The sequence below is a fragment of the Schistocerca nitens genome, chromosome 12, assembly GCF_023898315.1.
Source record: "Schistocerca nitens isolate TAMUIC-IGC-003100 chromosome 12, iqSchNite1.1, whole genome shotgun sequence".
Classification (NCBI taxonomy): domain Eukaryota; kingdom Metazoa; phylum Arthropoda; class Insecta; order Orthoptera; family Acrididae; genus Schistocerca; species Schistocerca nitens.
Genome location: NC_064625.1, coordinates 126372589 through 126400256, shown reverse-complemented (window position 1 = coordinate 126400256; position 27668 = coordinate 126372589). Strand labels below are relative to the sequence as shown.

The window sequence follows — 27668 nt, the reverse complement described above, 5'->3', positions numbered from 1 at the left end:
TTATTGATATTTCGACCCACAAAAATCACAAACCAAATTTAATTATTTGTTTATCATACACTTTCTGAACAATATTACTTAACTCATTTCAATATGGAGTTAGATCTCGTTTGGAGTAGTAACCTGAATAAAGCTTTTTCTACTTCACTTTTTTGAAAAGTAATTTGGTAGTTTTGTTTTATTCTAATATTTATTCAACTTTTTATCAGATGGGCCAGTCACAGTTACTATTCTTCTACTTTTGAAAGCAATATGATTTTTAATAAATAAAAAAGTTAGATATTTATTTTTGAAACTACATGATTGGTCCCTTTAATCTTGGATTTACAGATGACTGAAAACTTTCGACATATTAAGTTTGTTTGGTAATGTTTGCAGTAATAGTTCTATTTTTTCATTTATTGAGTAATTTATATTTTTATTGGTTGTTATTCATTACTCTGTTGATGTATTTACTTTTGGACTGCCTGTTTTTCATTTTTGATCGAAATTTAGTGATATTTGATTGAAATTTTTCAAATTTCGAAAATTCATTTTTTATTTTTGTTCTAATTATTGAAAACTTTAGATTTTATAAAAATTGCCCTCGAATTAGCAAATAACTTATTTCCATATATATCTGTTTACTAAGTGTATAATATGATTAAACTTATAATACATTTAAAATAAATTGACGTAAGGTACCACAAGTAAGTTCGTTATAATTTTAATTTCTTTCGACATTATAATACAATTTATTTATTCCTAAATAATTTACTAGTTGTTTTGGTGTTTTTCCTACAAATGAAACAAAAACGAGTTTTATACCTTTATTCTTATAATTTCAATTGCAGTGGCTGCCAATATAATGGGATTTATCTAAATATACTAATACTCATTCTAAATTTTTCGTTTATCAGGTAATTCATAAATCATAAAACACCACAAAAATACTTAATTTTAATTATTTCAGTAAATCTTTGTTAAAATTAGATTACGGGTTATTAAATTTTTTGATTGCTTTTGTGAAAGCTCTCTTACTTTTTTCAAACATTTACACCTATTTTCCATTAGTAGATTGTTTTCTTTCTTCTTCCAATTCATTATTTTCTTTGATTATCATGAATTGATTTTGCATTTAATGCTGCATCACCAGCTAATGAACCAATTCCATCTAATGAAACAAGTAAAATTGGTGAAAATCTACTTTCATGTTTTGTTTCTTTTTTCATTAAATATTCAACAATTTGTTTTACATCGGTAGTACCAAATGTAATAACCAAATTTTCTACAGGTTTTTGTATCTATGAAGTTTTTGTGCATCGGTTATAAAACTATCAATACCTAACAACTGATCATCTTTTAATTTGACTTTAATAAATTTTTGTTTTATTTTACATTTGAAAGTTCAATATAATGAACCTTAACGTTGTTCATTTACACACAGTAGGAATATTATTAAAAAAATATAAGCCCCTTTCCTTATCATCAACATTTAAACATTTTCCATACATTATTCCTCGAACAGCTGTTGCCTCTAATTTTTCACTGATTGAAGAATCACTATAATATGTTCCTTGTTTTCCAATTAACTGAAGTGCTTTATCTGCTTTATGTTTTTTTCCAAATCTTTATTTCCTCTATGAACAATATCTTGTTTTCTACAAGCTTAATCTAGTTGGCTTATTCGTTTAACATTTCTAGCTATACTTTTTTCTAATGTTGTTCCAGGAATATATCATTCAAATAGCAATTTATTGATTAACGTTATTAACTAATCCTTCCCCATATTTGTCACTTTTTCCAAATATCCGATTAAATAAGAAAACCCCATTAATCTATCATAATAAAATCAATAAATCATTTTGTTAACATCTTTGTTATTACAAGATTTTCACTTTTTTAATTTTATATTAGCTAATTCTTCAACATGATTTATTTAGAATATATTGATTAAGCAGAGAGTACTTTTCATCCAAAAATATTTGGTTGGTTTTTGTGTATGGCTTTCAATTAAATGTTCACTGTTTGTAAAGAAACCTTAGATATCTTTCTGAAAAACTAGGAAATAATTTCCAATAAGTTTTTTTATCAATTTGTTAACTTTTTAGTCATAAATTTGGAAAATTCAACAGAATAAAATTCGTTACCTACATATCCCATAGTAATTTGTTTTCCAGTTAAAACATTAATTAAACCATCTGTAGCATCATATACTTTATTACTAGTAGTTTATTATCGCAATTGAATTTAACTGGTAAATTACCAACATATTTACAATCAGCTGCAGGACTTAATCCAAAAGTTCTCTTTACACCTGTTATAGAATTCTTTCAAATATATTTATTTTCGTAACATCTTTGTTTTTAATTTTTTTTCTTTCTTTTTCATTATTCTCTAACAAATTATTTATTTCTGATTCACATAATGTACAGTCCATCTTACCACTATCAAATTGTTTGATTGTTGGAGTATCGTTAAATTCTTCTAAATAATATGGATTATAAGGAACCATTTCTTTTTCAGCTTCTCTATTTTCTTAAGAAGTGTTTAACACATTATCTCCTAAACCTCAATTCCTCGTTTATGTTATTCGATTGCATCGATAACTGGCTAATCTTCCTTTTAATATGTCTCATATTCTATTCTTTGTTGTTTTTTCCATGTTTAACTCTTCTGTTTATTTGTCTTTTAGTTTTGTCTCATTCAGCGTTTTTAAGAAACTCTGGCTTGTATTTTGAAAAACTTTTTTAAGGATAAAAAACAATAATCAATTTAATTTTATGTTCATCATTTTACTCAACTTTTTGAAGTTCAATGCTTTTATGTTCAACATTTATGTGTTCAAACTTAAAAAAAATTCAGTCTTGTCTCTATATTCACTACCATTAATTTCTTTTCACATTCATTGACATAAAACCAAATTCTTCTCTATTCCAACATTTAGTACATCTTTTTTTAAAGTGTTGAATTGCAAATCATCACTAACAAATTCATATTAAATATAATTTAACTTTTATTATCTTTCCTAAAAATATTTTTAAAATTTAAAATAACTCAAAGAAATTGTTTTGGTATTTTTGAATATGTTTGACTTAAATATAAACAATCTATTCCTTGGTGCCCACCTTAAGTAAAGTAATCTGTAACTATATCTTGATTTTCATGAATGAAAGTATCAAAAACTACAACTGAATTTTTTTCACATTCATCTAATGGAATAATTTCATCACTATTTCCAATGGAAGTAGTAATTATTTCATAATTTTATATTCTACTTTTTGAATCTTTTTCTAAATTCTTGATGTAGTTGTTAATGTAAAAATGATTAATATTACTCCAGCTTAACCTTGCCTGTGCTAGAATATAATTATCGATCATTAGTGTTGCTTTTCTACAACCACTTTGTCCTATTATTGAACACTGAATAGAATTTGGTAAAAGTTACGATTTTTATTTTGCAGTTGTTTTCTCTAATTCATATTTTTGGTTCCCAAGTTTTATTAATAGAAATGATTAATTAATACAGTTTAGTGATAATTCATCTGTTCTTAATAAATATTAACTATTCCAATAAAAAGGTCTTACAAAAATTTTTCACTAGTTGATTTTTATTCAACATTTTTAACTGCAAATAGTACATCCAAATATAATAAATTATACACTAACGAAAAATCAATACAAATTATTGTTGCCCAATAAAGTTTGAAAAATTTGGAAAAATCTATTCAATGAGAAAACCCGATATACACATTACAGAAGGCAAATTTTTTTATAGTGATTCAGTTGGTGAAATTCAGGATTTAATAATCAAATTGCAGAAAATAATTTGAAATTAATGAAAAAATTGCTTATGATGTTTATGAAACTGTTCCATTTGAATGAATAATTATTAATGTTAATTTATCTGATTGAATATTTCGTAAACATAATGGTCATTTTGATAGAGTAACTAATCTTATCTTTTCATTGAAACCAAATGCAGAATTTTTGGAAGCATTAATTTGTAACCAAATTATCCCATAAATATTTCAGTGTTTTATAGTTTTTAAAATTTAGAAATAGCTTTAATTGACGAAAATGATAATTTGATTGACTTGAACGGTCTTGTGTAAAAGTAATTTTTAAAATCTCTTACTAAATTTTTTCGTTAATAAATCATGAATGAACATGAGAGTTATAAATTTTACTCACTTCCTGTTAATGAGGAAGCAAAAAATAATTCAAATTGTCCAAAGAAGGTAACAGTAATTAACATTAACATTGGTGAAGGTTGGATCTACCTACGTATTAACAACGTCATATGGCATTTGATGTTCTCACATGGATGGAACAGATTTTTCAGCTATGATGGTAATTCAAATATTAAATAATTCATACTTAGATGTTAAAGTTGTTCAATGATTTTAAATTAAAAAAGGAACCAAAATTTTGTCCGGAAATGAATATTCACTTGTTCCCTCATCAATTCTTATTCAAGTAAATTTATTAACTATGTAAGGGAGTGGTTAAATTGAAAAAGAAAGATATACTTTATCTATTAGTATTATTAGAAATATTTTTTTGGATTTTAAAGGAATAATTCACTTGGACTTCAAGAAAAGATCAAGAAGATTCTGTTCTGAGTTGGTAATAATGATAATAGTACACCCTTAAAAGAAAAGAAAATCAATGTTAAAAGTATGGAAGTTCGTGTTTCTGTTGTTAAATCTGAACAAACATGTTCACTTGAACTAGAACAAGAAAATCTGAAAATCCATAAATTCCAATTTCTGTTTTTTAAAAAGAAACTGTTAATATTGCTGGATTAAATCGAAAACGATATTTTGAACTAAATGTTACTAATTATTATAATTCTGCTGAATCTTATATGCCTTACTTTATTTTTGTTGTTTTGCAAAATAATACAAAAAATAACCAGTTAAAAGATTCTACTTTATTCAAACATCTTAAATTACAAAATATCTATGTATTACATGGAAAAAATGACATGTTTCTTCAAGAATTATGGAATCTTGGTCCACAGAATAATTTTAAAAAATGTATTATTCATGTAGAGATTTTCAAAGAATAACACAAGAAATAACAATGTAAATGTAAGTACATTCAAATTTATTGAAAATTATCCTATGTATCCCCCTCCATGAACCATGGACCTTGCCGTTGGTGGGGAGGCTTGCATGCCTCAGCGATACAGATAGCCGTACCGTAGGTACAACCACAATGGAGGGGTATCTGTTGAGAGGCCAGACAAACGTGTGGTTCCTGAAGAGGGGCAGCAGCCTTTTCAGTAGTTGCAAGGGCAACAATCTGGATGATTGACTGATATGGCCTTGTAACAATAACCAAAACGGCCTTGCTGTGCTGGTACTGTGAACGGCTGAAAGCAAGGGGAAACTACGGCCGTAATTTTTCCCGAGCGTATGCAGCTTTACTGTATGATTAAATGATGATGGCGTCCTCTTGGGTAAACTATTCCAGAGGTAAAATAGTCCCCCATTCGAATCTCCGGGCGGGGACTACTCAAAAGGATGTCGTTATCAGGAGAGAGAAAACTGGCGTTCTACAGATCGGAGCGCGGAATGTCAGGTCCCTTAATCGGGCAGGTAGAATAGAAAATTTGAAAAGGGAAATGGATATGTTAAAGTTAGATATAGTGGGAATTAGTGAAGTTCGGTGGCAGGAGGAACAAGACTTCTGGTCAGGTGACCACAGGGTTATAAACAGAAAGTCAAATAGGGGTGATGCAGGAGTAGGTTTAATAATGAATAGGAAAATAGGAATGCGGGTAAGCTACTACTAACAGCTTAGTGAACGCATTATTGTGGCCAAGATAGATACGAAGCCCACACCTACTACAGTAGTACAAGTTTATATGCCAACTAGCTCTGCAGATGACGAAGAAATTGAAGAAATGTATGATGAAATAAAAGAAATTATTCAGATAGTGAAGGGAGACGAAAATTTAATAGTCATGGGTGATTGGAATTCGAGTGTAGGAAAAGGAAGAGAAGGAAACGTAGTAGGTGAATATGGATTGGGGCTAAGAAATGAAAGAGGAAGCCGCCTGGTAGAATTTTGCACAGAGCATAACTTAATCATAGCTAACACTTGGTTTAAGAATCATGATAGAAGGTTGTGTACATGGAAGAACCCTGGAGATACTAAAAGGTATCAGATAGATTATATAATGGTAAGACAGAGATTTAGGAACCAGGTTTTAAATTGTAAGACATTTCCAGGGGCAGATGTGAACTCTGACCACAATCTATTGGTAGATTAAAACTGAAGAAACTGCAAAAAGGTGGGAATTTAAGGAGATGGGACCTGGATAAACTGATAGAACCAGAGGTTGTACAGAGTTTCAGGGAGAGCATAAGGGAACAATTGACAGGAATGGGGGAAAGAAATACAGTAGAAGAAGAATGGGTAGCTTTGAGGGATGAAGTAGTGAAGGCAGCAGAGGATCAAGTAGGTAAAAAGACGAGGGCTAGTAGAAATCCTTGGGTAACAGAAGAAATATTGAATTTAATTGATGAAAGGAGAAAATATAAAAATGCAGTAAATGAAGCAGGGAAAAAGGAATACAAACGTCTCGAAAATGAGATCGACAGGAAGTGCAAAATGGCTAAGCAGGGATGGCTAGAGGACAAATGTAAGAATGTAGAGGCTTATCTCACTAGGGGTAAGATAGATACTGCCTACAGGAAAATTAAAGAGACCTTTGGAGATAAGAGAACCACTTGAATGACCATCAAGAGCTCAGATGGAATCCCAGTTCTAAGCAAAGAAGGGAAAGCAGAAATGTGGAAGGAGTATACAGAGGGTCTATACAAGGGCGATGTACTTGAGGACAATATTAACTACTGACGGCCTTGGGAGAGCCAGTCCTGACAAAACTCTACCATCTGGTGAACAAGATGTATGAAACAGGCGAAATACCCACAGACTTCAAGAAGAATATAATAATTCCAATCCCAAACAAAGCAGGTGTTGACAGATGTGAGAATTACCGAACAACCAGTTTAATAAGCCACAGCTGCAAAATACTAACACGAATTCTTTACAGACGAATGGAAAATCTAGTAGAAGCCGACCTCGGGGAAGATCAGTTTGGATTCTGTAGAAATACTGGAACACGTGAGGCAATACTGACCTTACGACTTATCTTAGAAGAAAGATTAAGGAAAGGCAAACCTACGTTTCTAGCATTTGTAGATTTAGAGAAAGCTTTTGACAATGTTGACTGGAATACTCTCTTTCAAATTCTAAAGGTGGCTGGGGTAAAATACAGGGAGCGAAAGGCTATTTACAATTTGTACAGAAACCAGATGGCAGTTATAAGAGTCGAGGGACATGAAAGGGAAGCAGTGATTGGGAAGGGAGTAAGACAGGATTGTAGCCTCTCCCCGATGTTATTCAATCTGTATATTGAGCAAGCAGTAAAGGAAACAAAAGAAAAATTCGGAATAGGTATTAAAATCCATGGAGAAGAAATAAAAACCTTGAGGTTCGCCGATGACATTGTAATTCTGTCAGAGACAGCAAAGGACTTGGAAGAGCAGTTGAACGGAATGGATGGTGTCTTGAAAGGAGGATATAAGATGAACATCAACAAAAGCAAAACGAGGATAATGGAATGTAGTCGAATTAAGTCGGGTGATGTTGAGGGTATTAGATTAGGAAATGAGACACTTACAGTAGTAAAGGAGTTTTGCTATTTGGGGAGCAAAATAACTGATGATGGTAGAAGTAGAGAGGATATAAAATGTAGACTGGCAATGGCAAGGAAAGCCTTCCTGAAGAAGAGAAATTTGTTAACATCGAATATAGATTTAAGTGTCAGGAAGTCGTTTCTGGAAGTATTTGTATGGAGTGTAGCCATGTATGGAAGTGAAAGATGGACGATACATAGTTTGGACAAGAAGAGAATAGAAGCTTTCGAAATGTGGTGCTACAGAAGAATGCTGAAGATTAGATGGGTAGATCACATAACTAATGAGGAGGTACTGAATAGGATTGGGGAGAAGAGGAGTTTGTGGCACAACTTGACCAGAAGAAGGGATCGGTTGGTAGGACATGTTCTGAGGCATCAAGGGATCACCAATTTAGTATTGGAGGGCAGCGTGGAGGGTAAAAATCGTAGGGGGAGACCAAGAGATGAATACACTAAGCAGTTTCAGAAGGATGTAGGTTGCAGTAGGTACTGGGAGATGAAGAAGCTTGCACAGGATAGAGTAGCATGGAGAGCTGCATCAAACCAGTCTCAGGACTGAAGACCACAACATCAACAACATCCTATGTGTAGAAGAATGAATGTTTTAACTACTCAGAAAACAATGACATTCTGTGCATTTTTAATGAAAATGTTCCAAATGATACAATTGCATATATAATTATGTATGGTAAAAAGAATTTAATTTATGATTTACAACACTGAACAGTATTTTTGAATAAATATACGAATCAAAAGTTAGAAAAAGTTGTAGAAGTGTTAACTTCATGTTTACATTTCTTTTGAAGTACTGTTGGAAAGATACAGGATACTAAACTTGAAGAATTTTATTTTAAGAAATTAAAACCTTTGATAAATATTTTATTTTTGGAAAATCCAAATTTTTGGAAACACTAACTTTTTGAAATTGAAAATAGCAATTTTCTGAAATTTTCAGTTTCAATAATTTAGTATTTTCAACTTTTTCAAATTTGAAAAATCTACATTTCTTCTACATAAATAAAAGCAAAATGAAATAGACATGAATGGTAGCATTGAAAATGTAAGTGAACTTAACAATTGAGAAACTGAAATTTTGGTAACTAAAAATTGAAAAAATTTTTACTTTTACATTATAAATATAAAATTACTCCTTCAGATCATCATATTAAAATCATTTCTGAAGGTGATAATAAATTAGAGAAAATTGTTGGATTAAATGTTATGTACAGTAGTAAAAAAACAAAATAAAGATCATTCAAATCATGTTATTCAAGTTCAATAAATTTTAGAATTTTTGTATGTTTTTATATTTTTAACTGAATAAATTTAGTTTGTTGAATGTTAAATTTTAAGTAAAAAAATTAATTTTCGTAATGAACTGGAATTTTTTGTGGGTAAGATACATTTTTGAATGGGGGATACAGCAAAACTAAAATCTTGGTTTCAAAACAGGGAATTTTTAAAAGATATGCTCTTTAGTCCAGAACTCTCATATATATATATATATATATATATATATATATATATATATATATATATATATGCTACTCGAAAAATTAATGTAAAACTCGTCTGTCACACACTAACAAATGAATAGAAAAAGCAAGGACGAAAAATTTCTACTGAACTACTGGATATAGCCAGAAGGGATCCAACATTTCTTTCAAAGCCGCTGGAGATGAAAGTTGGTGAAACCAGTATGACCCTCCCACAAGCGCCAAAGTGCTGAATGGTGGAGCCCTAGATCACCAGCCTCCAAAAGAATCAAACGACACCCTTTGACAACATAGACAATGGTGATCACATTCTTTGCTAGTAAAGGATTAGTTCGCCATGAATATGTTCCTCGAAATCGGTGAACCAAACTCTTTACATAGAAGTCTCAAAACATTTGCAATGGGCAATTCGAAGGCATGTCTTCAATTGTGGCATACTCAGCACTGGTTCTTACTGCATGATAATCCAAGATCCTGAACTGCTTTATCTGTTACCGAGTATGTGGCCACACATTCTGTTATTGCCATCCCACATCTGCTGTATTCGCCGGACCTCTCGTCTTGCGATTTTTCTTGTTCTTGTGAGTGAAAAGCGACTGAAAGGAAACCTTCAGCGAGATACCGCAGACGCCCAACAGGCTTACAAGCAGCACATTTGAAAATTCCCCTGCTTGCTTCTAATACCTCCAGAAACGTTTGCAACTGTGTATGGAGAACCTTCGATAGGATCTAGGTTCACTACTTTGTAAGTGAAATATTCTATTTTTTTCTACACCTGTCCTGGAACTTTTCTGACAAAGGGAGTATCCAAAGTGGTTGAAGAACGATCAAACCACGAGCGGCCAACCAGATATCAGATGTCAATGACTCGTCACAGGGTGTGGAGGGTGGTGGCTTGCTGAACCAAGAAGCTATGAAGCTGGCGGTGATATTTTTTGGTTCTTCAGTGTGTGATATGCCCTATACAGGAAGGAAGATTGGGTTTAATGTCCGTCGACATTGAGGTCATTATGGCACAAACTCAGGTTGTGTCACAGATGGCGACCGGTCATGCCTGTTGAAAAAAATCATTCTGGCACTTGCCTGGAGTGATTTACAGAAATCATAAAAAGCCTACATCTGGATAGCCGGATGTGGGCTTGAACCATCTTCATTCTGAATTTGAGTCCAAGCTGCTAACCACTGCACCTGTTCGACTGGTTGGCCAGTACAGGAGACAACGGAGATATCTGAAAGAATGTCGCAATATGTTATTCACCATTGTCATGCAAGCATTTAGATTGTCAGGTTCGTGTTGACCAGTTGCTATCAGCTTAATTTGTTGCTATAAGGTGGAAGGTGTTTATGTCATGACTGAATAAACCTTTCCAGCGGTTGGTCCTTCATATCAGAGCGCTCAGTTTGGGACGCCTTAGCTACCATCCGTGCAGCTTATCGCACACCATCGTGTTGACCCATCAAGTGCGCGCCCAACATCACTGCTCTTCGCCTCTGGCGCTGCTCTGAGAGTTATCGATCTATTATAGTCTGCGTCAAATAGGAAGGCGCTTCTGTACATTGAGGCGGAGCGGTGGGCAAGCCTGGAGGGGAAGAGTTTGTGCATGTGTGGCGACAGAGAGCAGGCAAACGAAGTCTGTGTTGCCGAACTGTGATGCTGCCATCAACAATCAGTTACAGTTAGCTATGGTACATCATATAATACTTTCAAATCTATGAGGAGAATAATACATTTTAAAACCTATTTCGGTCAATCGCCTACAAGACAGAAATCTTACTCCACATCTTGACACTCCATCTACCACTCCACAACATTTGTCTGTGTGACATTGGAAGGAGAGAATAGTCGACATAGCTATGTGAGGACGACAAGTACAATTTTTCCAAAAATGTCGGTTGTCTGATGTGAAGATATTCGAAGGTGGTTGCGACAATTGTAATTTATTGCGATTTGGACTGTATTATAAGTAAAAATTGTAATACACAAGAAAATTAACTTAAAACTCAAATCTAAATCAGTGCATATGATTGACAGCTGATTGTACTGCACATAATTTTTTAAATACGTGTATATGAAACTATCTGATTGTAGTTAAATGTAAATCAATCTGTATAAAAAAAGAATTACTGGTAGCAGACACGAGAGTAAAAGATTATCGTAAAAATTGTTAATGTTTTGTCATATTTTTCGCTTTCAACAGGCATTACAAGTGTAAACTGACTCCTTCGACATTATGGTGAAAGACACTTTTCATAATCCATTGAAAAAGCAAACAATTAGCCATCTTCTGTGAATAACTCGAGAGAATTTCGACCGATAACGTCGGAAAGCACCTATATCTCGACAGGGGTTCACTTGTAGCAATATCAGAGTTTCTGACGTTTTTATCCAGCCGTGCTCTCTCCGGTAAATAGAGTGTACAGCACGTTGGCGAAAGCTTAACTTCTCCTTGGGCAACATGTTGAAAATTATAGTCTACATACTTCATAGGAAACAAATTCCTAATCAGTATAGGTTAGGAAGTTCTCATGTAATATGTATGCAATGATATGTTGATGAACATATTTTTGATATCATAAGTCTTTAAAACCAAGAAACGGCATTACTTCACTTTATTCCAAAGTTTATATCATAAGACCATCGTTACTGCTATCAGAGGGCGTGTGTGAACCACTTGACTGTACATTTAGTATGATGGGTTCAAGGCATTTATCCATCTTCACCTCCCTATCAGCGTCTTCTTTCCCAAGCTTTTCAGTGTGCCACACAGCGTACCCACACTGAAGGGAGACGTTGTATGTTACTTCGTCCACAAGCGATTCAGTGTCTGTTAACTTGAATGTTTTGTTTCTTGCACTCACAACATTTTAACCTGTGCCCAAATTAATTCTGTCGGATTATACTGACAGTAATGTGTGGGCAAACGTAAAATTGCTGTGACCACATTCAGGTGCAAGAAGGCCAAATTTGTACATTCCATCGCGTTACCTATATACGTTAACGAGCTGTAAATGTTCGCCACTAGTCTGGCCTAAACCGTGCAGAATATTTTTATTTTGAAGCCAGAGCACAATATGCTCTTTTGTGGTGTTCGTATTTCGTGTTTTCTTTGTAATAGCTGAACGATAACAGGCACGGAAATCACAATGACCGAATTCGAAGCAAAATATGGCAAGAATTGTTCTCTGAACCACTTCTTGAAACTGAGAGCTTTATTTTCCAATTAACAGTCACTGCTTATGTTCTTACATCTAAATACAGGTTTACTCTCAACAATAAAATCAGAAGAAGAGAATAATTATCCGAGACCCTCTTCCCAAAGGAATTTTAAAACCGACAGTACCATCACTCATTAACCAACAGGTATTCATGGAATTTTTCCAATTCACCCATGTTTCATCGAGATAATATGCTTTGAACTACCTCCTTCTCTTGCATTGTGCATCTTTATGAGGGTTGTTGTTTGTGTTGCACCCATGTCACTTCTTTCAATAAAAACCCTGTTCTTAACTTACTTGCTACCAATGTCTTTTTAAATGCTTTGAGTTGATGGCTTTGAAGCCAATTTTCTCATGCATATTAGAAACAAGCTTTTGCAATCTCGAATATTCTCTACTCATGTACATTTCAAATTCAGAGCACTTTTATATATCGTTGTCAAAATCATCCAGTTTTCTTACATGTTTTTTGCAATTTCGATGCTTTCCAGACGGCATGAAACCAAATTTTCCTGAGATTTGTACACCTCTGATATTTTCATTTACTATTCCCTGTGCAATGCTTTTGCCGACACATGCTTCTGCAGTTCATTATTGCGTTTTCAAAATGTCAAAAACAGGAAACCCACTCTCAGATCAATGTTTGAAAAAATTGTAAAAGCGATAAGTAAACCTACTCGCTTGCTTACAAAGTTCTTCACGTATATTGTAGTCACCTGACGTATTTATTCGGAAATCGCACCAAAGCATTTTCAGAAACATACTCACAGCCATATAGCTACAAGAAAATAACATCGAAAAGTGAATGAACAATTCAGTCGTCCTGTGAATGAAACACACTGCAGCGCAATATGACAACAGTGCAGCGGGTGGGAGGGAGATTCTCGCAGTCTAATTGTAAATCGCTGCTAGCAACTTGGAGAGAGAATGGACCTTATTGGCAGTTTGCAGTTAAGGGGGATACGACGTCAAAAATTAAAAAAAATAGATTTTTCAAAAATATGCTTATTTTGTAGCGCACATCTTCCTGAATAATTTGATGTATAAAACATATATATTTGAGGAGTTATAAGGTACGTAATTTGGTCTTAAGTGTATGAAGGTGCAGCGCCACGCCCCTCTGCACAGCATTCTTCTGTCATACCTTAGTGTATTTCGCTCTGTAGAATTCTAATGTAATATTTGTGCCAAAGATAGTCATACGTGAAACAAAGGACTATCGATATCGATACTTTCTCTGCTGCTATGGACATGCATTGTTTTGATCGCTGGTTTTGTTTGTTCTGTGTTTTGACAGGCGTGAAGTGTGGTGCTGTGATTTTCGACACAATTTTCATTTTGCTGTGTTGTTTTGTGCTCGTTTATGGCATATTATCGCACAGGATGCCTTGAAAAATATGAAGCAAGCCGTTTGGGCCTTATATTTCCACAAAATGTCCACAGACAATAACCCTATCCACAACTTATGCGCAAAGGAAGTGAATCATGGTCTGGCTACCAAAGGTCAATTGCTGGTGGTGAAGAATATCATCATAGGAATTCTCTACCAACTGCTGTAATGGAAGCCATCAAACCTATTGTCAGGGACCTTGCAAATGAAAACTTACTGAAGAAATGCCTTCATGGTGGTACCCAAAACCCAAATGAAAGTTTTAACCAATGTGTATGGGAAAGATTGCCAAAAACTGTTTTTGTGGGAAGAAATGCACTTGCTATTGGTGTTTATGACGCAGTTTGATGTTTTAATGACGGTGTGCAAAGCAGGAAATATGTATTAGAGAAAATGGGAATTAAGCCCAGAGTGAACTGTATCAAAGCTTTGTATGCGGTAGACAGAGAGCATGTAGTGAAAGCAGATAAATCAGTGCATCATAGGAATTTGAAGAGGAAGGAAACTGATATTGAAAACGAAAAAGAACCTGCTTACAGTGCTGGACAGTTCTAAAAGAATGCCAAATACAAGTAGAAACTTCCACAGCCATTTTACGCAAAACACAATTTTCTGTACTTAGGTACATGTAGCAGCCAAAATAAATATCCTATTACTATCAAATTTGGTATGCTTATTAAACACAAACTCCTTACTGCAAAACTCTAGGATTTTCCAAATCTATTAAAAATTGTGGTAAAAAATGGGATAATTAACTATAAAATATGAGTTTTTTCTAAACATGAAGTTTAAAATGTAGTAACTCAGTCATTTTTTTATAAATTAAATAAATTCTAGAGCTTCATACTCCTTTAAGTGTGATTTGTATGCTGTGGAAAATTCATTGAAGAATCTCTCTTACTTATGAAGAAAAGTGTACCTAAAGCAATTAATGCAGCCAATGGTAACGGAAAAAATGGTCGAATTTCATATATAAAACAAATTGCTTTTGTTACGTTTTCAACGTCCACTGCTATCAGTGTGACTCCTGAATATTTCTTGGTCATGCTGACAAATTTTTATGAATTTATTTGTAAAAGTATAGAGAGTAGAAATTAAAATGTACTGTGGTGCCTCACCTGCTATAAGTCGGCCCGTTTGACGTCCTACCCCCCTTAATGGAGGGGAATGTACAGAATGGCTGAAAATTGGGCCACCTTCCTGCACTTGTGTGTCACCTGATGCCTGGATTTTCCTCACAGATGGACAGCTGCGCCAGTTCCTTCGCAAGAATGGCAGGTCGCTGCTTCCTCACCAGCTGGTCGCCATGTGCCGTGACGTCGCACACGGTATGTGCTACCTCGAGTCCATGAACTGCGTGCACAGGGACCTCGCTGCCAGGAACTGCCTCAAAGGTATTCTCTGCTCTAAATTTAATCAGTCTCATATTACGAGGGTGGTTTGAAAAGTTCTCAGAACAGAATAGAATAAAAAGTACGTACATCACTGAAACTTGTATTCTTTTTTCAATGTAGTCTCCTTGTAGATTAATGCACTTGGTCCAACGATATTCCTGTGCCGGCCGCGGTAGCCGAGCGGTTCTAGGCGCTTCAGCCCGGAACCGCGCGACTGCTGCGGTCGCAGGTTCGAATCCTGCCTCCGGCATGGATGTGTGTGATGTCCTTAGGTTAGATAGGTTTACGTAGTTCTAAATTCTAGGGGACTGATGACCTCAGATGTTAAGTCCCATAGTGCTCAGAGCCATTTGAAGCATTTTGATATTCCTGTGCCTTGATCCCATCTCGAAAATGAGTTTCCTCCAGGCCTGAAAAATAGTTGTCAACTCTGGCAATAAATTCTTCGTTTGAAGTGAATCTTCGTCTACCAAGAAAAATTTCAAGTTTTGGAAGAGATGGAAGTCTGACAGAGCGATATCAGGTGAATAAGACAGGTGTGGCAACAATTCACACCTTAGTTTGTGTAATTTTGCCACGGTGACGGCACATTTGTGCGGGCGCACATTGTCTTCCACATCTACATCTACATCTACATGATTACTCTGCAATTCACATTTAAGCGCTTGACAGAGGGTTTATCGAACCACAATCATGCTATCTCTCTACCATTCCACTCCCGAACAGCACGCGGGAAAAACGAACACCTAAACCTTTCTGTTCGAGCTCTGATTTATCTTATTTTATTTTGATGATCATTCCAGCCTATGTAGGTTGGGCTCAACAAAATATTTTCGCATTCGGAAGAGAAAGTTGGTGACTGAAATTTCGTAAATAGATATCGCCGCGACGAAAAATGTCTTTGCTTTAATGACTTCCATCCCAACTCGCGTCTCATATCTGCCACACTCTCTCCCCTATAACGTGATAATACAAAACGAGCTGCCCTTTTTTGCACCCTTTCGATGTCCTTCGTCAATCCCACCTGGTAAGGATCCCACACCGCGCAGCAATATTCTAACAGAGGACGAACGAGTGTAGTGCAAGCTGTCTCTTTAGTGGACTTGTTGCATCTTCTAAGTGTCCTGCCAATAAAACGCAACCTTTGGCTCGCCTTCCCCACAATATTATCTATGTGGTCTTTCGAACTGAAGTTGTTCGTAATTTTAACACCCAGGTACTTGGTTGAATTGACAGCCTTGAGAATTGTACTATTTATCGAGTAATCGAATTCCAACGGATTTCTTTTGGAACTCATGTGGATCACCTCACATTTTTCGTTATTTAACGTCGACTGCCACCTGCCACACCATACAGCAATCTTTTCTAAATCGCTTTGCAACTGATACTGGTCTTCAGATGACCTTACTAGACGGTAAATTACAGCATCATCTGCGAACAACCTAAGAGAACTGCTCAGATTGTCACCCAGGTAATTTATATAGATCAGGAACAGCAGAGGTCCCAGGATGCTTCCCTGGGGAACACCTGATATCACTTCAGTTTCACTCGATTATTTGCTGCCTATTACTACGAACTGCGACCGTCCCGACAGGAAATCACGAATCCAGACGCACAACTGAGACGATACCCCGTAGGCCCGCAGCTTGATTAGAAGTCACTTGTGAGGTACGGGGTCAAAAGCTTTCCGGAAATCTAGAAATACGGAATCAACTTGATATCCCCTGTCGATAGCGGCCATTACTTCGTGCGAATAAAGAGCTAGCTGCGTTGCACAAGAACGATGTTTTCTAAAACCATGCTGATTACGTATCAATAGATCGTTCCCTTCGAGTTGATTCATAATGTTTGAATACAGTATATGCTCCAAAACCCTACTGCAAACCGACGTCAATGATATAGGTCTGTAGTTGGATGGATTACTCCTACTACCCTTCTTAAAAGCTGGTGCGACCTGCGCAATTTTCCAATCTGTAGGTACAGATCTATCGATAAGCAAGCGGTTGTATATGATTGAAAAGTAGGGAGCTATTGTATCTGCGTAATCTGAAAGGAACCTAATCGGTATACAATCTGGACCTGAAGACTTGCCCGTATCAAGCGATTTGAGTTGCTTCGCAACCCCTAAGGTATATACTTCTAAGAAACTCATGCTAGCAGCTGTTCGTGTTTCAAATTCTGGAATATTCCATTCGTCTTCCCTGGTGAAGGAATTTCGGAAAACTGCGTTCAATAACTCCGCTTTAACGGCACAGTCGTCGGTAACAGTACCATCGGCACTGCGCAGCGAAGGTATTGACTGCGTCTTGCCGCTTGTGTACTTTACATATGACCAGAATTTCTTCAGATTTTCTACCAAATTTCGAGACAATGTTTCGTTGTGGAACCTATTAAATGCATCTCGCATTGAAGTCCGTGCCAAATTTCGCGCGTCTGTAAATTTTAGCCAATCTTCGGGCTTTCGCGTTCTTTTGAACTTCGCATGCTTTTTCCGTTGTCTCTGCCACAGCGTTCGGACCTGTTTTGTGTACCATGGGGGATCCGCGTAGTGGTCGGCCAAGATGTGTCACTACTCCATAAGTCATTGCAAAAGTGCACGAAATGGTCCCAGAGAATCGTCAATTGAAGTGCATGAAATTGCTCACGCTTGCCAGATGTCATCAGAAAGGGTGTATCACATTTTAAAAATAGTTAGAAATGAAAAAAATTATCTGCAAGATGGGTGCCATGACTCTTGAGGCTGCATCAAAAACGCACGAGAATGGACCACTATTGGAACAATGTTTGGCCCATTTTAGGAGAAACGAGCAAGATTTTTTGCACCGGTTTGTGATCACAGATGAAACTTCGGTGCACTAGTACACCCCAGAGACAAAAGGTCAAAGCATTGGAAACAGGCTGATTCTCCTCCACCAAAGAAAGAAAAGACAATTCCTTCGGCGGGAAAGGTTCTGGGATGCGAAGGGGATTCTGTTTGTATATTATCTCCCCACTGGGCAAACAATTACAGGAGGATACTATGCTGACTTCCTGGACAAATTGCAACAAAAGATACGCGAAAAAAGGGCAAAATTAGCAAGGAAAAAAGTCATCTCCCATTAAGAGAGGATTAAGAGGGGGTCTCAATTTGATTCCGAATTTCTGGATTCCCGGAAAGCTTTTGACACCGTTCCTCACAAGCGACTTCTACTCAAGCTGCGGGCCTATGGGGTATGGTCTCAGTTGTGCGGCTGGATTCGTGATTTCCTGTCAGGAAGGTCGCAGTTCGTAGTAATAGATGGCAAATCATCGAGTGAAACTGAAGTGATATCAGGTGTTCCCCAGGGAAGCGTCCTGGGACCTCTGCTGTTCCTGATCTATATAAATTACCTGGGTGACAATCTGAGCAGTTCTCTTAGGTTGTTCGCAGATGATGCTGTAATTTACCGTCTAGTAAGGTCATCCGAAGACCAGTATCAGTTGCAAAGCGATTTAGAAAAGATTGCTGTATGGTGTGGCAGGTAGCAGTTTACGCTAAATAACGAAAAGTGTGAGATGATCCACATGAGTTCCAAGAGAAATCCGTTGGAATTCGATTACTCGATAAATAGTACAATTCTCAAGGCTGTCAATTCAACCAAGTACCTGGGTGTTAAAATTACGAACAACTTCAGTTCGAAAGACCACATAGATAATATTATGGGGAAGGTGAGCCAAAGGTTGCGTTTCATTGGCAGGACACTTAGAAGATGCAACAAGTCCACTAAGGAGACAGCTTACACTACACTCGTTCGTCGTCTGTTAGAATATTGCTGTGCGGTGTGGGATCCTTACCAGGTGGGATTGACGGAGGACATCGAAAGGGTGCAAAAGAGGGCATCTCGTTTTGTATTATCACGTAATAGGGGAGAGAGTGTGGCAAATATGATACGCGAGTTGAGATGGAAGTCATTAAAACAAAGACGTTTTTCGTCGCGGCGAGATCTATTTACGAAATTTCAGTCACCAACTTTCTCTTCCGAATGCGAAAATATTTTGTTGAGCCCAACCTACATAGGCAGGAATGATAATCAAAATAAAATAAGATAAATCAGAGCTCGAACAGAAAGGTTTAGGTGTTCGTTTTTTCCGCGCGCTTTTCGGGAGTGGAATGGTAGAGAGATAGTATGATTGTGGTTCGATGAACCCTCAGCTAAGCACTTAAATGCGAATTACAGAGTAGTTACGTAGATGTAGATGTAGATGAAGAGCCAGTCGGACCGACCGACCGCCGCGTCATCCTGTGCCAATGGCATCATCGGATATAGTATGTAGAGGCATGTTGTCAGCACACCGCTCTCCGTCTGGACCTCAGGACGACGACAACCCAGCCATGTAGCCTCTTGAGGCTCGGAGCGCACCGTGCCCGCCGGTACCAGGAATTGAACACAGGTCCCCGGCATGAAAGTGAGCCGCACTGACCACTGTGGTACTGGTGCGACCCCATATTGTTCATAGTATGAGGGAAAATTGGAAAGTTCAGAAATAAACTTTCGTATCGTAACTGCGTCCATTTAGTCTATTGTGCATTTCATCCACGAACAAACACTGGCCGGCCAGAGTGGCCGAGCAGTTCTAGGCACTACAGTCTGGAACTGCGTGACTGCTACGGTCGCGGGTTCGAATCCTGCCTCGGGCATAGATGTGTGTGATGTCCTTAGGTTACTTAGGTTTAATTAGTTCTAAGTTGTAGGGGACTGATGACCTCAGCAGTTAAGTCCCATAGTGCTCAGAGCCATTTGAAACATTGGAGCAAACAATGCAGAAGGCATGGAAAACACTTGTCTAAAGGTAACATAGTAAACATTAACTCCTCCTGCACAGGCCATGATGGCCCAAAGGTACCGACTGGCCGCCAGGTCGTCCTCAGACAACAGGCATCACTGCATGCGGATATGGAGGGGCATGTCGTCAGGACTCCGCTCTCCCGGCCTTATGTCAGTTGCCGAAACTGGAGCCTTTACTTCTCAGTCAAGTAGCTCCTCAGTTTGCCCCACAAGGGCTGAGTGCACCCCACTTGCCAACAGCGCTCAGCAGACCAGATGGTCACCCATCGAAGTGCTAGCACAGCCCGACAGCACTTAACTTTGCTGATCTGACAGGAACCAATGCGGCAAGATAACATAGTCCCTTTATATAAATAGAAAGTTAATCCATTTACAACGATCAGACAGAACATTATGACCAATGACCTACTATCGATATAAACTCGTGGTAGGAGTCGCTTGGCAAGGAATTCCTGTTAGTCAGACACACACACGGTGCATGTAGAGTCAGTGAGCGTGCTGTCTGTGTGTAGAATGGGGAAGGTGGGCAGTCTACCTGAGTCTGACCGCCGACCGGAGTGGCCATGCGGTTCTAGGCACTACAGTCTGGAACTGAGCGATCCCTACGGTCACAGGTTTGAATCCTGCCTCGGGCATGGATGTGTGTGATGTCCTTAGGTTAGTTAGGTTTAATTAGTTCTAAGTTCTAGGGGACTGATGACCTCAGATGTTAAGTCCCATAGTGCTCAGAGCCATTTGAACAATTTTTTTGAGTCTGACTGAGGACAGATTCTGATGGCCCAGAGGCTCGGCACACTGTGGTGAGTTTCTTCAACATGTGGTGAAACCAAGGTGAAACCACATCCAGAAATCGAGGAGTTGGGTGGCTTCCCCTCATTACAAACGTCAGACATCGTAGGTTGGACAGTGGTAAAACTGTGGCGGAACTAGCATCAGACTTTAATGCTGGGCAGAGCACAAGTGTGTTTGAATGCATGGTGCACTGAACACTCCTAGCAACAGGCCTCCACAGCTGATGGCCCGCATCTCGTGGTAGTGCGGCAGCGTTCTCGCTTCCCACGCCCGGGTTCCCGGGGTCGATTCCCGGCGGGGTCAGGGATTTTCTCTGCCTCGTGATGGCTGGGTGTTGTGTGCTGTCCTTAGGTTAGTTAGGTTTAAGTAGTTCTCAGTTCTGGGGGACTTATGACCACAGCAGTTGAGTCCCATAGTGCTCAGAGCCATTTGAGCCATCCACGGCTGATGACACGTGCCTGTGCTAGTGTTAACACCATGACATCGGCTACTACAGCTCAAATGGGCATGTGACCACCGGCAATGGACGTTGGTGCAGTGGCAGAGTATTGCACAGTCTGATGAATTACTATAACTTCAGCATCATGCTGATGGGGAGGCGCGAATCTGTCATCTTCCAGGAGGACAACTCACTGACACCTGTACTGTGGGGCAGAGACAAGCTGGCGGTGCCTTCATAGTGCTCTGGGGAATATTCACGTGGATATCCAGGGCCCAGTGGAGCTCGTGTGAGGCAACATAACAACTAAGGAGTATTGTACACTGACTGCAGACCACGTACACCCCTTCAAGACGATCCTGTTTCCCGACGGCAGTGGCATTTTTCAACAAGATAATGCACCATGTCACAAGGTCAGGATTGTGACTGGACATGGCGTCAGAAAAAATGTGTGTGAAATCTTATGGGACTTAACCGCTAAGGTCATCAGTCCCTAAGCTTACACAGTACTGAAGCTAAATTATCCTAAGCACAAACACACACATACCCATGCCCGAGGGAGGACTCAAAGCTCCGCCGGGACCAGCCGTACAGTTCATGACTGCAGCACCTTAAACTGCACAGCTAATCCCGCGCGGAACATGGCGTCAGAGCTCATCACCTCCCTCCGCAGAATTTATGGGAATTAGGTGGATTAAGGAAAGGCAAACCTATATTTCTAGCATTTGTAGACTTAGAGAAAGCTTTTGACAATGTTGACTGGAATACTCTCAAATTCTGAAGGTGGCAGGGGTAAAATATAGGGAGCGAAAGGCTATTTACAATTTGTACAGAAACCAGATGGCAGTTATAAGAGTTCTTCTCCTTCTCCATAGTAAATTTAATCTTTGGGTTGATCAACCCAAAGATTAAATTTACTATGGAGAAGGAGAAGAACGGACAACTTAACTTCTTGGATGTATCAGTTATCAAACGGGCAGATGGGACCTTAGGCCATAAGGTCTACAGGAAAGGTACACATACTGATCGCTACCTCCATAAGAACTCAAACCACCACCCTAGGCAAAAGAGGGGGATCATAAAAACATTAGTGGATAGGGCCAATAATATTTGTGAACCAGGCTACTTACAAGAAGAACTAAATCATTTACGAATGGCCTTTGCGAAAAATGGTTATACGAAAAACGAGGTTAACCGAGCACTTCACCCAAATAGAAAAATGCCTAAAAATAGGAGACAGAACAACCATCAGCTGGAAAAGTATTTCTTCCGTTCATCCATAATATCACGGATCGCATTGGGAAAGTACTAGCCAAGTTTCACGTAGAGACCATTTTCAGACCTACTAAGAAAATTAGTGAATGCCTAAGATCAACAAAAGATGCTCGTCACCCCCTAGCCACCCCAGGGGTATATAAAATTCCGTGCAGTTGTGGCAGGGTTTACATAGGAACTACAAAAAGAAGCATCAATACACGGTTGACGGAGCACAAAAGAAACTGTCGCTTGGGACATATCGACAAATCAGCAGTAGCGGAACATGTTTTTAAGGATGGAAATCACGAAATAAAATTTGGTGAAACAAGCGTGCTAGCGAGGACGTCGCATTATTATACACGTATGTATAGAGAGGCAATTGAAATCCACAAACATCAATACAATTTTAATCGTAAAGAAGAAGGATTAAAATTGGATAAGATATGGCGGTCGACGTTGCATGAATCACGTGACAATCGATTGCCTGCAACCGAGAGAACAGACGATAGCCAGAGATAGCTGCACATCGACGCCACGTGACGTGCGGTGGCGCCCTCTACGATATCCATATAAGCGGCGGCCCCAGCTCCTAGCAGCCAGTCGTTGACTCACCTCCGATGTTCTCCGTAGTTGAGAACGAAACGTCAGGGAGAAGAAGTTTTACTGATCGACCACGGCAACTTAGCTCGGAAGTGTTTATTGATGTTCCATCATGATGTTCGGCATTTCTTAAACAGGAGAATGGAAAACCGATGGATCGGTCGTGGTGGAGATCAGATCAGCAATTCATGTCATGGCCTCCACACTCTCCCAACTTAACCCCATGCGATTTCTTTCTGTGGGGTTATGTGAAAGATTCAGTGTTTAAACCTCTTCTACCAAGAAACGTGCCAGAACTGCGAGCTCGCATCAACGATTCTTTCGAACTCATTGATGGGGACATGCTGCGCCGAGTGTGGGAGGAACTTGACTATCGGCTTGATGTCTGCCAAATCACTAAAGGGGCACATATCGAACATTTGTGAATGCCTAAAAAAACTTTTTGAGTTTTTGTATGTGTGTGCAAAGCATTGTGAAAATATCTCAAATAATAAAGTTATTGTAGAGCTGTGAAATCGCTTCAATCATTTGTAATAACCCTGTATATACTATGTTTGTCTTTATATTGTAATGTGACTCCCCATTTTGGGTTTGTTTTATTTATACATATGTGTATTGTATTTGTACTTGTGTATATACTGTATGTAATATGTGGGTTGTCTATGGCTTGGACACGATTAAATAAAATGAGTATCCTATGACTTCGTCACCGCTGTCTAAAATGTCCTTTATGAATTGTCTCTATGCCATCTGTGTTTGAGACCAAGAACTTTCACCTCACACTATGTGAGCATTGGGAGGACCTAATGAAATACGAGGCTTGGAACTTTAATAGTGGCAACTATTTATTTACAGCTCGTACAAAATAGATACGTGTTTCAAAGCTCTACTGACCTTCAAAGTAGTCACTAGCATTGTGTATAGCTCGTTGCGAGCGATGTGGAAGTCGTAGGATACTCTTAGCAGTGCCAGTTGTGTTGACAGTTCGAGTGGCGCGGTCTATTGCCCGACGAATTTGTAGCAGTTCTGAAGCGAATGCCGTGAAGTGTTTCCCTCAGTTTAGAAATCGAGTTCAACTCACGAGGGCTTAAGTCAGGGGAGTGCAGTAGGTGGTATAGCACATAACAGCCCCATCAGTCAAACAAATCAGTAACAGCTTGCACTGTATGTGCTTGAGCCCTGTCCTGCAAAATGATGGTCAGGTCCTGCAGAAAATGCCACCACTTCTGTGTCTGTACTGTTCATTTTTGGAACACAACCTACGACCAGCTTAGAGACAGAAGTGATGACACTTTCTGCAGGACCTGACCATCATTTTGCAAGACAATGCTCAAGCATGTACAGTGCAAGCTGTTACTGATTTGTTTGACTGATGGCGCTGTTAAGTGCTGTACCACCTACTGCACTCCCCTGACTTAAGCCCTCGTGAGTTCAACTCGATTTCTAAACTGAGGGAAACACTTCACGGCATTCGCTTCAGAACTGCTACAAATTCGTCGGGCAATAGACCGCGCCACTCGAACTGTCAACACAACCGTCACTGCTAAGAGTATCCTACGACTTCCACATCGCTGGCAACGGGTTATACACAATGCTGGAGACTACTTTGAAGGTCAGTAGAGCTTTGAAACACGTATCTATTTTGTACGAGCTGTAAATAAATGGTTCAAATGGCTCTGAGCACTATGGGACTTTACTTCTGAGGTCATCAGTCCCCTAGAACTTAGAACTACTTAAGGGGCTCCGGAACGCCCTATACTTGCAATGTTAAAATAACGCTTATAAATTACATCTTTCCTCACAAAGTATTTGAGGTAGGAAGTTGAACTTTTTACAGATTATTTATTGGAATATGGGCTACAACTTAACACAGGGATTTTACAAAACTTTAGTTCAGTTATTAAAGATGATTTTTTTCAATTGTAATGAAAATTCACAACATTTTTTTGCAATTTTTTATTTATATATTCAAAAATATACAGTTTTTTGGAAAAAGGCTGTGTTAAATTATGCAGAACGTACTGTGTAACATTTACTGAAAGTTTGAAACAAATATGTTTGGAAGATCCTTAGAAAACATGTAATTAGTATGAGAAAATAAAAGTTTTGGGAATCGAGCGACAAAGATTGGATTAACTTTTTAGTGCATTCCAGGTCCATAGGATGGATTATCTTCATCCTCTGCAAACTCCTCCTCCAGCTTCCTCTTGTTCCTCCTCCTGTTTACTCTTGCTTGTATTTCTAGACTCTTTACACCCCTGCCTGCAGCCCGAAGGCGTTCCATGTCTAAAGCAAGCATCGCTCGTACCATGTTAGAAGCTATCTTCATTCCCATATTTCTAAATACCTTGCACCTTACAATGTTGTCATCATTGAAAGTCGCAACAGCATCATACACACCAAAGTGAAGTGTTTCTATTCCAACAAATACAGTCTTGGGGATTCTCGACCATATAACACTATTTACACTTTCATTGGAGTTTTGAGTTTTTCCGTGAATACACTTTTTCAACAGTTCAGGTGCTGCTAAGTCTCTGAAAATAGGTTTTATCACCTCCATTATTGCATGGGGCATACTATGCTTATGAGTGTACACTTCACCAGTTAGCAATCCTTTGTTATATTTACACCAACTGTCTTCTTCTTTGGGACACAAGCTATGTTGGGGATTTTCATCGTCTTTATTGTTTACAGTAATAACACATACCTTTGGCTTTCCAACATTTCTCCTTTTCTTAAAAGCCTTCAGAGGATTTCTAATAACTTTACTTTTACTCATTATTATACTTCAACAAAACAGAGACTCAAGAAACAGAATTAATTACGAATATTTTCGAGATAACGACAGAGTAAATAAACATGAAACAATCGACAATCACACCAGCGATATATATTGAACCATCACAGGTTAGCCACAACACATACTTTATCTCACATCACTAAAATGTACCTGATGAACACGGACGTTAATAATAACACCATTTGACAGCAGTTTAACAGCGCCACAGTGGGTCACGCCCATGTAGAACAGATTTAAAAAAAAAAATTAAAAATAGTTGTAGTCTTCGGAATTGAATAAATTATATATCTATTAAAAGGTAATAGTCTGCAGATTCAGAAAACGCAAAAAAGTAAAAATTGAACTTTTCATGATTTTGAGCCTTTCCGGAGCCCCTTAAACCCAACTAACCTAAGGACATCACACACATCCATGCCCGAGGCAGGATTCGAAACTGCGACCGTAGCGGTCTTGCGGCTCCGGACTGTAGCGCCTAGAACCGCTCCGCCACCTGGCCGGCAGCTGTAAATAAATAGTTGCCACTATTAAAGTTCCAACCCTCGTATTTCGACTGATCGCTATTGCACTTTCACACAACAGTGAGCCGCAAAAATGACTGTCGATTAACGTTGTCGTCTTCTTCCTCTCTGCAGGTGACGTAGTGAAGATATCCGATTTTGGATTGTCACGCGAGGTGGAGCAGTATTACCGGAGCGCCAACCAGATGAACCTGCCACTAAAGTGGATGGCGCCAGAATCAGTGTACGAAGGTCAGTAACTGGTGCCCACACTTAGCGGTCGCTAATGTTCTTAACGCTAATTCGCTGAAGAAAATCTGACCTACAGTCCCATACAAACTGATCAAATATTAAATGGAAATACTGCCACGAGCCAGAACACTATGACCACTGCTGACCACTAAACTGAATGTCTCCTGTTGGCGTTGCGGACAAGTGACGTGGTAAGGAACGTATGCAAGTGGAGCAGAGGCGAATGACGATTCTAGCCATGATACGGGCCACAAATTGGGAAGTCCATTGTCATAAGAGTTGTTGACAAAGCAGAGTGTGTTAGGGAGTACGACTTGGAACGAGCAACTGCGGAGCTGGTCGGTTGATCACGTGCTACGAGGGCTATCCACAAAGTACATTACGTTTTGGAATTAAAAATAAATAAAGTATTAGAATTTTTTTTATTATATACAGATGAAAGCCACACTTAAATACTACTTTTCTACATAGTTGCCATTTAAATTAAGGCACTTATCGTAGTGATGGACGAGCTTGGAAATTCCTTCGTCGTAAAATTCGGCCGCCTGCGCCTTCAACCACGTGGTTAATCAGTAACCCGGTAGAAATACGATTTTTGTGCATTTCCTGGAAAGAGGCACTACAATAAACTCTCAAAGGTATTGCCAAACTCTGCACAACCTCAGAAGAGCAATACAAAACAAGCGCAGGGGAAAGTTGTGCTCAAAGATCTTGCTGATTCACGACAACGCCCGGGCCCACACGGCAAATGCCACTCGTGAAGTTCTCGAATCTTTTAAGTGGGAGTTGTTTCCTCATCCGCCGTACAGTCCCGACCTGGCACAGAGCGACTTCCACTTATTCCCAGCAATGAAGAAGTGGTTGGCTATGCAGCGTTTTGATGACGACGCACAGCTTCAAGAAGAGGTAACCACGTGGTTGAAGGCGCAGGCGGCCGAATTTTACGACGAAATAATTTCCAAGCTCGTCCATCGCTACGATAAGCGCCTTAATTTAAATGGCAACTATGTAGAAAAGTAGTATTGAAGTATGGC

General features: G+C 38.5%; 1 protein-coding gene across 1 annotated transcript in view; it reads left to right on the top strand.

Moving 5' to 3' along the window:
- The window catches only part of LOC126215240 (tyrosine-protein kinase Fer-like), a 140965-nt gene that overhangs the window by 93649 nt on the left and 19648 nt on the right, over window positions 1-27668 (top strand). Inside the window, exons 5-6 of the mRNA XM_049941903.1 lie at window positions 15040-15192; window positions 26518-26634. Coding sequence (XP_049797860.1) covers window positions 15040-15192; window positions 26518-26634 — 270 coding nt within the window. The remainder of the gene's footprint in view (window positions 1-15039; window positions 15193-26517; window positions 26635-27668) is intronic.